This window comes from Mizuhopecten yessoensis, unplaced genomic scaffold, assembly GCF_002113885.1.
Source record: "Mizuhopecten yessoensis strain PY_sf001 unplaced genomic scaffold, ASM211388v2 scaffold10333, whole genome shotgun sequence".
Taxonomy (NCBI): Eukaryota; Metazoa; Mollusca; class Bivalvia; order Pectinida; family Pectinidae; genus Mizuhopecten; species Mizuhopecten yessoensis.
This window is the reverse complement of record NW_018408494.1, coordinates 263,243-275,305: the sequence shown is the minus strand read 5'-3', so window position 1 is coordinate 275,305 and position 12,063 is coordinate 263,243. Positions and strand designations below refer to the sequence as shown.

Below are 12,063 nucleotides of genomic sequence, written 5' to 3'. Positions count from 1 at the left end.
ATTTCCAGAAAAAGTTTAACTGATTAGGGCTACATTCGCGTTACCGGTTGAAACGGTTGAACCGGTTGAACCTGTAAAGAAAACGACAGGTACAGATTTGGACCGAGGCTGACCTCAGGAAAATTTGGTACGTGTAGATTGAGGGGTCCAGACGTACCTGGCCGAAACTAAACTGCTGAATATTGCTAGTTTGCGTTATTTCTTTCTAAAACAATGTCAAGCCACATGTAGTTTTTAAGATACGATATGTAATTTAGTGGACGCGTGAGAGAAGGGCATAATATTCTTGATACATTGTTTTTTATTCTCCGAAACTGTGCATTTTTAGCTCTGCTTATAGAACGGTCCAAGTGTGTTCGTTTATCGTGGAAAATTTCTGCGCCACACGTACCGTTTCAACCGGTAACGCGAATGTAGCCTAGCCTTTACCCAGATGACCCATAAAAGCTGATAAAAACAACTTATTTCCAATGGGGTCCTTAGTTAGTTTTGATAATATGTGTTTACTTTAAGTACAATTCATATATATTTATTCAACTTGTGTTTCTGACAAAGAAAGCAAACAAAATAAGTAGAATTATGAACGTATAATATGCCTAAAATTGGTTGCGATCCTGTAATAAATCCGTCTCCGGATCCGTCTCCAGATCTTATAACCAACCCGGAAGTAAACGTTAGCTATTTTTAGATTGGGAAATTCCGAGGAAGGAAAGGTAGGTTGTGTCGTATGATTGATTGTTGTATGTATGTTATGTGGAAAATCAAGCACATCATCTAATACTGCTGTCTATGTTTTAAATGGATCATTATAATATGTAACATTATGGGGAATATTCCTAAATTTAGGCAAAAGTACCGTCTGAACCGGCTCACTACTTATTTTCTGGATTTCCAAGAAATACCTTTTTGATAGATTTTTATGATACTTTACTTATTTTGTTCATCTCCAAAAATGGCACGAGAAAATATGTATTGGCTACACTACATCCTAGTTTAAAAAAAAAGACAAAAGCTGTTTCTATTTCACATTACTTCTACAAGGGAGATAACTTTTACCAGTTGGGCAAATCAAAGAGGAGGTTACAGTTTGTACACACAATTACAGTGAAATATCTTGTTGTTTCCCTGCAGTGGCGACTGGATCCTTAAGTAAAACATTTAGTGTCAATATTCAGTGCAGGGTCTTCAACTGATATTAGCAAGATTATAAGTTAGAATTTATATACACCTATACTATTATATTATAGGTTTATTGACAGACGAGGCTAGTACCTGTGCTAGCACCATATGTGACAACAACATCTGTGAACTTGCAGTATTTACAGTGTAAATTTCATTGAGTGAACTTTGAAGGGATTGAAGGGCACCCGTGAAGTACAAATTGAAAGCAGCATGAAATGGATGGAACACAGGGCCACGTTACAATCACACATATGCTATACTGATATGGGTCACAACACACATAAAGAGTGTATGTTTATGTGTGTTGTGCCCCATATCAGTATAGCATATGTGTGATTGTAACGTGGCCCTGTGGATGGAATGAAAGAAAATAGAACAAACTGAAAATAACAAAAATATGAATTAGAAAGAACAATATGACAACTTCAGTCTCTTTTTGTATAAGTTCTGATTTAATATCTTTTTCTCTTTTATTTGTTGCGAAAAAAGACGTCGCACATTACGACCCTCTTATTTTATTTCAAAAGAGGGTCAACACCCTCTTTCAGTATATCCGGGGTTGGCAGGTATGCTCAGATGAAATGGTAACATGTTAAAAAAGTAAATATATGTAGATATATTATTTTCCGTGTTGTAGACAATCAGAGCCTTAAGTTCTATATATGGCTTTATATGTCCCTGACACAATGTAGCTGTATGCCCTCCTGACCAGGATCTTCCTGTGTCCACTGATACTGAAAACTTGTATCTGAACCACATGTCTGGATCACATTCACAACTGTCACATTACAAAGTAGTGGTTTTAGATTGTGAAATCAGTAACCTAGAGTTTTCTTTAATGTTTCTTCCCTTTGACTTGATACCTCGATTACATCTGGGGAAGATTTTATTAATACATGTACATATATAGCCCTTCCTTGATACTCCAGGGTTATGTTCACTTTCACTCTCTGTACCCTTGGAATAGTTCATAGCAAAATTGAAGGCAGTGTGCGCCACACAGTGGATGAAACAAGAAGACTAGTATATTACATATATATACATCAAAAGAATCTTGCTGCCTCATAACGGTAAAATTGACTCTCTTTGAAGTTTGGTGTCGCTACTCTAGATCTGTAATCTTCAAAAGACAGGTGTCAGCATAGCAATTGGTCAAGTATTTTTACCTGAGACCAATCAAATACCTAGCTGGATGGTATATAGCCATGATGAACTGAAATTGATCATATGTAACATTACTTCATTTGTATTTTAGGTTTTCAGAAAGATAGAACCAATAAAAATGGTGCGAGAAACGAAGACTCTAGGAGAAGGTATGAAAAGAACGTTTTTATAATTGAAATTGGACCCTATTGGGGAATTCAAAATGTTGGCATTACTAGTAAGTTTGTTTGTTTGTTTGTTTGATTTTGTTTAACGTCCTATTAACAGCTTAGGTCATTTAAGGACGGCCTCCCAAGTGTGCAAGATGCATGCGTGTAGTGTATGTGTGTGTATTTTGGGAGGCTGCCATATGTTCGTGTTTGTCTCCTTGTGATAGCGCGGAACTGATGCCGACTTTATAGTGCTACCTCACTGAAACATACTGCCGAAGACACCTAGCAGGACGCCCCACCCGGTCACATTATACTGACAACGGGCGAACCAGTCGTCCCACTCCTAATTTGCTGAGCGTTAAGCAGGAGTATAAACTACCATTTTTTAAGGCTTTGGTATGTCTCGGCCAGGGGACAGAACCCAAAGCCTTCCTCACAGGTGCGAACGCTCAACAAATGGCCAAAAGTGAGGCATTGTCAAGGGAGACATTAGGAAGAAGAAAGTTATTTAGAAAGAAGAGAAGAGATAAGGTCCCAAATTTAGTCGCCTCTTAGGATCATGCAATTGGGGGCAGCAGGTACAATTCTTACGCCCTACCTGCAGGGTTGCATTACTAGTAAGAGATACAGGTACACACCAACCCCTTACAATGATGTGAACCAAAATCCCTCTGTGACTTTTTTATGGAGACTAGTTATCAGTTATCAAGCCTATAATTACATAATTAATTTACCTGTGGCAAGAAATAAAACATGATTTGACTTTTGACCTCTCTCATTGAAAACATTTGTCAAAAGTACTGTAGTAGTCGCATGTTTATCTTGATAACAAATTATAGTTATTTACTGAATTCCTGTTTCAGGTATCCCTGCCACCGCAGACCCTACAAAATTACCTAACGTCAAAAATATAGCTAATCATGGTAAGTACGATGCTAAGCAAATACCAACATCAAAAATATAGCTAAACATGGTAAATACGATGCTAAACAAATACCAACCGTCAAAAATATAGTTAATCTTGGTAAATACGATGCTAAACAAATACCAACCGTCAAAAATATAGCTAATCATGGTAAGTACGATGCTAAACAAATACCAACCGTCAAAAATATAGTTAATTTTGGTAAGTATACGATGCTAAACAAATACCAACCATCAAAATATAGCTTATCTTGGTAAGTACGATGCTAAAAAAATACCAACCTTCAAAAATATAGTTAATCATGGTAAGTACGATGCTAAACAAATACCAACCATCAAAATATAGTTAATCATGGTAAGTACGATGCTACACAAATACCAACCGTCAAAAATATAGTTAATTTTGGTAAGTATACGATGCTAAACAAATACCAACCATCAAAATATAGTTAATCATGGTAAGTACGATGCTAACCAAATACCAATCGTCAAAAATATAGTTAATCATGGTAAGTACGATGCTAAACAAATACCAACCGTCAAAAATATAGTTAATCTCGGTAAGTACGATGCTAAACAAATACCAACCATCAAAAATATAGTTAATCTTTGTAAGTACGATGCTAAACAAATACCAACAATCAAAAATATAGTTAATCATGGTGAGTACGATGCTAAACAAAACCCAACCTTCAAAAATATAGTTAATCTTGGAAAGTACGATGCTAAAAAAATCCCACCCATCAAAATATAGTTAATCATGGTAAGTACGATGCTAACCAAATACCAATCGTCACAAATATAGTTAATCATGGTAAGTACGATGCTAACCAAATACCAATCGTCACAAATATAGTTAATCATGGTAAGTACGATGCTAAACAAATACCAACAATCAAAAATATAGTTAATCATGGTGAGTACGATGCTAAACAAAAACCAACCGTCAAAAATATAGTTAATCTTGGTAAGTACGATGCTTAACAAATACTAACCGTCAAAAATATAGTTAATCATGGTAAGTACGATGCTAAACAAATACCAACCATCAAAAATATAGTTAATCTTGGTAAGTATACGATGCTAAACAAATACCAACCATCAAAATATAGCTTATCTTGGTAAGTACGATGCTAAACAAATACCAACCGTCAAAATATAGTTAATCATGGTAAGTAAGATGCTAAACAAATACCAACCGTCAAAATTATAGCTAATCATGGTAAGTACGATGCTAAACAAATACCAACCATCAAAAATATGGTTAATCTTGGTTAGTATACGATGCTAAACAAATACCAACCGTCAAAAATATAGTTAATCATGGTAAGTACGATGCTAAACAAATACCAACCGTCAAAAATATAGCCAATCTTGGTAAGTACGATGCTAAACAAATACCAACCGTCAAAAATATAGCTAATCTTGGTAAGTACGATGCTAAACAAATACCAACCGCAAAAATATAGTTAATCTTGGTAAGTATACGATGCTAAACAAATACCAACCATCAAAAATATAGCAAGTCATGGTAAGTACGATGCTAAACAAATACCAACCATCAAAAATATAGCTAATCTTGGTAAGTATGAAGCTAAACAGATACCAACCGCAAAAATATAGTTAATCTTTGTAAGTATACGATGCTAAACAAATACCAACCATCAAAAATATAGCAAGTCATGGTTTGTATTAATCTACAGAAATATCCAATATCCAAAATAAATATAAATTATAGTAAGTATAGCCCTACAAATTACCCACTGTCAAAACTATCGCTTACTATGGTAAATTTGATGCAACAGTCAAAAGAAATATTATGTAAATTACTTTATGGTAAATAAAACCATATACAATTACCAGATTTAATTTTTTGATAAGCCCATGTGACCACCACATAATCTTTGACTCAAAGTGAATTGATGTTACCTGGTAGTGTGATAATTTTCTTAAAACCTACAACTGTTCTTGTTGAACTTTCCTTCTTTGCTTACATGTATGTGTGTACTCTAAGAATAATATCCCATCAATCGGTGTTATAAATCTTCAGTACTGTTGTAAATCACATAAGTTGATTATTGTGTAAATTGACACATTGAATATATCTGAGCTACTGATGTTTTATCAGGTAAAGGATAGAGAATATATGTTTTGCAGATTCTACAAGACAAATAACCGACTTAGAGCTTGCAGATATTGTGGAGAAGGTGGCGTGTCAATCAAACAGTCATTTGTTTTATCATAAAAGTAAGTGTGTATTTAATCTGGGATTTGCTAAAATATATGATGGGAATCCCTGCTATGTAACTGTAACAGGAGAGGAAAAATGCAAGGCCAGACCGGGGTTCGAACCTGGGACCTTCCGAACTCTAGATGGACGCTCTACCAATTGAGCTATCTGGTCACTGATGATCGCCCCAGTCCAGTTCCGCTACATAGCTATATATTCTTATATGCTAGTTAATTGTATACTTTAATAAAGTACCAATGTAAATGTAATAAAATATGACATAAGTAAACAATATTGACATTACTTGGCTATGCATGTTGGCCTGCTGTTTATACATGAGTAATTTTCTGTAACATAATAATTTACGTCAATTTTATACGCTATCCCTTTTGTTTAGTGCAAACTCTCCTGGGTCGTGATGTAGCCAACACGTTAGACACCAAGGGTAACCGACTGGAACAGCCGAGGTCAAAAACCTTCTACCACATGATCATGACCTACAGAGGGCGAAAACAATTTGGATTGTTAGAAGTGGGGGAAGTGGTTAAAATGTTACATTCAATAAATATGTCGAAGATTGCAGAGAAGATAGAACCTTGAAAGAAATCCTGGAATTTTAACAAAACTCAATTTATCGCACATTTTAAAAACATTTCATACTAAACTCATCAATGTAACTTGTGCAGAAGCACAAGATTTGTAGATCAACATGGACTAACTTATAAATGTAATGGAGCGATCAACATTAATGTGTACACAATATTTTTTTAATGTTATGGCAATGTAATCGATTGACATGTATGAATTTTTTTTGGTAACTTGTCATTTGCTTTTGTCCTATGATTTGTGTATAAAGTGGTAATAAAACAATGTTTGAGTATAAAACTGGTATCTGTTTATAATATGGCATCATGGGTCTCAGGGAGAAGTCATTATACTTACCACTACTTACGCTTATGTAATTCCCCCATGGGAATGAGGATGATAATATAGTAGCTTGTCTGTGTATACCTGTATACGAAGGTAGCTTGTCTGTGTATACCTGTATATGAAGGTAGCTTGTCTGTGTATACATGTATACGAAGGTAGCTTGTCTGTGTATACCTGTATACGAAGGTAGCTTGTCTGTGTATACATGTATACAAAGGTAGCTTGTCTGTGTATACCTGTATATGAAGGTAGCTTGTCTGTGTATACCTGTATACGAAGGTAGCTTGTCTGTGTATACCTGCATACAAAGGTAGCTTGTTTGTTTGTATTCCTTGTTGATTACAGTGTAGTGTATGCACAATCTGCAACAAAGAGACAAAACTATCTCTAATTTTATGTAGGATAATGAAGCTAGGACGAGTAGTGACTGCTCGGCTCTGCAGTAGAATCTCTAGAACTGACTAAATGATCCCTGGTTTGACCACTGGTGCTAGCACATTTATTTTGTCTTTGAAACAACACCTTTATATTGATTTTTTAAGCCAACCTTGCTGTAGAAATTAAAAACAGCATGCTTAATTTGGCATTTAATATTTCTCTCAATACTATTTGTGTCCCCGCGAGGATTTGTCCCCCAATAGCAACTTTAACTGATAAATAAGTTATCTTTTTACTGACAGGTAAATTGTACGCGGTTTCTATAAGATAGAGAAACACAAAAATAAGAAAAGGAGAAATTCTTTAAAGCAAAGTTGAATTTATTACTGTTTTTTGCTGAAAAAATTGTTTAATTATATATGTCACAGTAATAATGCCACATCATTAAATCATACATATACGGGTAGGTAATCTCGTCTAAGATAGCTTTGATGTACAAGCACATTAAATGATAGTTTGATATTTTAATATTAAACTATAGTTTATATACAATGAGTTTGCCTTGCTGCCTATGTTTTCTGTTTTCTGTAATGTAGGTCGTATGTATTTATGTAGTTGCCAATTAGCATGTATGTTAATGAGAGTAGAGGGATGCTGCTGATTGACCAATCAGCGTCTGCCTGAGGGAAGGGATTTGGAGCCCCCACAGCATAGTTTTCTGAATCGTTGAAGGATATTTTTGTGCATTATTTCTCGGCTTTTCACGTTTAAAATTCCTTGAAAAACTAAGGAACATCCTTGGATTTACCTGTGTAATATAGTCACTAACGATATTTGGCTAAAAAGGACACCCTACTAGCTACAGTTAAGGTCTATCTTGGTTACCGTAACCTCTTTGGACTTTCCTCCCGAGGAGTTAGAAGCGTTATCGCCATCTTGGAACGTACTTTGTAACATGATTTCTCAAGTGTTTCTGTTCGTACTAGCCTCCCCGCAACTGTTTATGTGACGTGTTTCCTTTAAACCACGCCTGAGTGCTTCGTATAGACCTACCGACGTTGTGTACGCTGTGCCTTCGTGATTAAACTTTGTGCTGTTTACGTAACTGTACAGAATACTTTGTTACTATCGTCGAAGACGTTTTGTTTACAATGGGCAGGAATACGAGGCCTGTGCCGTACGACCCTGGATTATTCTCTCAACGTTCCGTTTATGTTTTGATCTCGGCGTATGGGGTTAGTTAAGAAGTTACGGGAAGCGAGAACTTCTGCCCCAGTCGCACATCACAGGAGAGTTGCGGTATACCATAATGCATCGCGGCAAGATGGCGGACAGGAAGTTTCACGATAGTCTGTAACAACAAACACCACTGCATATCAACACGAATCCGAGTCGTCGAGTAGGAATAACCATTTACTCTTTGGTACAAGCTTAACAGATAGTGTAGCTACACTACAGGAGTGCTATCAGCGACTGGAAATAGAATAGAATCCCAATCCAGGCTTCCAGTGGCAGCAGCCGCCGGTAGCGCGAGAGGGACTGATGGCCACATCAGTGAACCACAACAGGAGTACACTCCGGGTGCGGCATACAGACGTTTCGAGGACGAATTCACGCAACCACAAGGCTACTATGGAGAGTATCTACTTGACGGCTTCACATTCCTGCCAACCCTAGTCTGACGTGGAGGTATCTCCCTGGAATACTGGGAGCTACTCTAATCTCAGTGTCTATCTACTTCATCACTCCACTCTACCTCATCACACGTGCACACATACTTCCATTTTCAGTATTTCTTCTCCTCTGATTTCCGATCATAGTGCATTTTCTGTCAAGTGCAGCTTCTCCTAGTTTCCCATGTACAACTCAAACGCCGATTGTAATGATAAATTTATTATAACTCGGTCATTTTTTCAAATATCGAGCTGAAATTTGGAAGGTATATCAATAAAAGCCTTACTAATAACACATCTTCTGATGTCGCTTACTTTAGCAGGTAATTGTAACGATATTATCTGGCGACGCTTTCTTCACTTTACATGCTAATACACACATGTGCCACGCCGCGATCGTAAAAATTCAATTCATTTGTTCATTTTCTGCTGGTAAGCCCACTTAATATCTAGAGGACATGACAACTCACGACCCAACATAACTAGGTTTGGACTACATTCAGTACTACTATGCCTAGTGGCACTATACGCATACGCCATCATCACATAGGGTAAGTGATCATTCCTATTTTCATTGACGAAGGCCGATAGCATTTGAATTAGGGTACGATTCAACCTTTCCACAAGTCCATCGGATTGTAGGGGGTTGTACTAGTTTTATCTATCCCTAACTTCTCTCAATAGCTTTGAATAGGTCAGTTTCGAACTCACGACCTTGATCTGTATGGATACCGACAGGTGCACCAAATCATGCAGATACACTCTGTGGCTAATTTGTCAGCTACTGTTTGTGCGGTGTGATTTCATATGCTTCCGCCCACTTGTAGAAACAATCTCCCACCACTATAATGTAATGATTTCCATTCTCCATAGTTTGAAGCCCACCTAGGGTGTACATTTTATATAGCAATTCGCTCTAATGGAGCCCTCACTGGAACCGAAGAGGACAGAGGGGCTCGGCCTCTTGTAGGACCAGACTTCCTGCGGGCACATGAGTCACAGGCCTTACACCAGTTCTTAACATCCTTTACTAGACCGGGCCAATAAAACCATTTCTGGTTGCAGCTTTTCTGGTTTCACAGGAGTCTAGCTGCTCTCATCCTGCATGGCTTCTCTAGTGGTTTTCACGATCAGAGTCTAGTCACTCCTCTGGAGACTTTTTCAGAGTCCAGCTGTTTACTTCTCTGGGCTGTGTAGTCGCTTCTCTGAAGACATTTTCAGTGTCTAGCAGCATGGCTGCTCTAGGGGTGTTCACAATCAGAGTCTAGTCGCTTCTCTGGAGACATTTTCAGAGTCTAGCTGTTCACTTCTCTGGGCTTGGTAGTCGCTTCTCTGAAGACATTTTAAGAGTTTAGCATCATGGCTTCTCTAGGGTTGTTCACAATCAGTATAATCGCTTCTCTGGCGACATTTTCAGAGTCTAGCGGTTCACTTCTCTGAGTTGTGTAGTCGCTTCTCTGAAGACATTTTCAGAGTCTAGCATCATGGCTTCTCTAGGAGTGTTCACAATTAGAGTCTAGTCGCTTCTCTGGAGACATTTTCAGAGTCTAGCATCATGGCTTCTCTATATCTAGGAGTGTTCACAATTAGAGTCTAGTCGCTTCTCTGGAGACATTTTCAGAGTCTAGCATCATGGCTTCTCTAGGGGTGTTCACAATCAGAGTCTAGTCGCTTCTCTGGAGACATTTTCAGAGTCTAGCATCATGGCTTCTCTAGGGGTGTTCACAAGCAGAGTCTTGTCGCTTCTCTGGAGACATTTTCAGAGTCTAGCTGTTCACTTCTCTGGGCTTGGTAGTCGCTTCTCTAAAGACATTTTCAGAGTCTAGCATCATGGCTTCTCTAGGGGTGTTCACAATCAGTCTAGTCGCTTCTCTGGAGACATTTTCAGAGTCTAGCTGTTCACTTCTCTGGGCTGTGTAGTCGCTTCTCTGAAGACATTTTCAGAGTCTAGCATCATGGCTTCTCTAGGGGTGTTCACAATCAGAGTCTTGTCGCTTCTCTGGAGACATTTTCAGAGTCTAGCTGTTCACTTCTCTGGGCTTGGTAGTCGCTTCTCTGAAGACATTTTCAGAGTCTAGCATCATGGCTTCTCTAGGGGTGTTCACAATCAGAGTTTTAATCGCTTCTCTGAAGACATTTTCAGAGTCCAGCATCATGGCTTCTCTAGGAGTGTTCACAACCAGAGTCTAGTCGCTTCTCTGGAGTGGAGACATTTTCAGAGTCTAGCTGTTGGAGGGAGTAGCCCCGGATGCGCAACTTTGTTACACATTGTCAGAAGGCTTTGCATCTCAAATTTAACACCATTAAATTGTACCAGGCTGGTATCAGGTTTCATTACATTAAAAAGAAATTGGGTGACCCTACTGCCAACACCCTTAGACTGTCGTACATTTTGCGTGCTATCAAGAAGACGCAAGTGAATACTGCTTTTTAAACGTCTTCCTATAACATGTACATTAGTAACTAAATGTGGATGCTATTACACAGCATGGTATGTTTAACCCTCTTTTTTTTTTTGATCTCATGTTATCATGTATTTTAAAGCAGCTTTTTATGGTTTTTAGAATGTGGCAAGTTTTCATGTAATCAATATGTGATACCAATTTCATTCGTATTTGCGATATTTGTGTTTAACCAGATTTGTCCTGCTATACTCTCACCTTGAGGTCGTCTTAAGACAGACCCATGTAGGCCATTCGGCAGAGGAGTAGATATTAATATTTATGAAAAGAGTGTCTTAAAACCTGTGTTTACTATATGAGTAAATACTTGAATCTCAGGTTATCGTAAGGTGCTGTTCCTCCAGCTCCTTTGATTGTAGACTAGGTTCACCTTGCTAGACCTCTTATGCGTCATACGTTTATATCATGTTTATAGGTGACATTGTCTCGGATTGGCATTGATAATCAGCCCTTTAATAGTCATTCTTTTCGTATCGGAGCCAGTACCTCAGCCGCAGCAGCTGGGGTGGAAGATCACGTTATACAGACCCTTAGTAGGTGGTCATCTGATTGTTTCATACGTTACATTCGCATAGATCCTGCTACCATCTGCCGAGCTCAGCAGAAGATGTCCTCCCGATCTTAGAACAGCATGGTTGGGTTTTCTTTTTTCTTTTTCGGCCTGGGACAGATATTTATGATTTCCAGTTTTTATTGGGTTTTGGATATCAAAAAAAAAAATACTTAGGGTATTGACTACCAACTGTTTCAGTTGTTTTTAAGATCCTTTATAAATTCTATTATTATTTATTGGGGGCTCTCACTCTATGTTGAAACATATAGTTCAATTTTGGCATTTAATTCTTGGGGAATTCTACCCCCAATCTTATAATAATATTATACATGTAGTATTTTACGACAGTATGTTTCAGCTTCTCTCATATCGTTGAGGGTCTAGCTAACATATTCAGCTTCTCTCATATCGTTGA

The 12,063-nt window shown here is 37.8% G+C and overlaps 1 protein-coding gene and 1 long non-coding RNA gene across 2 annotated transcripts; both read left to right on the top strand.

The window, feature by feature from the left end:
* Positions 1 to 731: 731 nt before the first annotated feature.
* Positions 732 to 6,537, top strand: LOC110460249. Its single transcript, XM_021513063.1, has 5 exons — positions 732 to 740; positions 2,438 to 2,495; positions 3,362 to 3,421; positions 5,580 to 5,669; positions 6,050 to 6,537. The coding sequence occupies exons 2-5, from the start codon at positions 2,465 to 2,467 to the stop codon at positions 6,250 to 6,252; spliced, it is 384 nt and encodes a 127-aa protein (XP_021368738.1). The 5' UTR covers positions 732 to 740; positions 2,438 to 2,464; the 3' UTR covers positions 6,253 to 6,537.
* Positions 6,538 to 10,329: 3,792 nt separating this feature from the next.
* Positions 10,330 to 11,815, top strand: LOC110460238. Its single transcript, XR_002463990.1, has 2 exons — positions 10,330 to 11,124; positions 11,511 to 11,815. It is a non-coding gene; the product is annotated as an uncharacterized LOC110460238 (long non-coding RNA).
* Positions 11,816 to 12,063: the final 248 nt, after the last annotated feature.

What these genes read in the sequence shown, in the direction of transcription:
- LOC110460249 (XM_021513063.1), top strand. Translation starts at nt 2,465, where the DNA reads ATGGTGCGAGAAACGAAGACTCTAGGAGAAG. An exon ending in CAAAAATATAGCTAATCATG is followed by an intron (nt 3,422 to 5,579) that starts GTAAGTACGATG and finishes TATGTTTTGCAG; the next exon opens with ATTCTACAAGACAAATAACC. An exon ending in TCATTTGTTTTATCATAAAA is followed by an intron (nt 5,670 to 6,049) that starts GTAAGTGTGTAT and finishes CCTTTTGTTTAG; the next exon opens with TGCAAACTCTCCTGGGTCGT.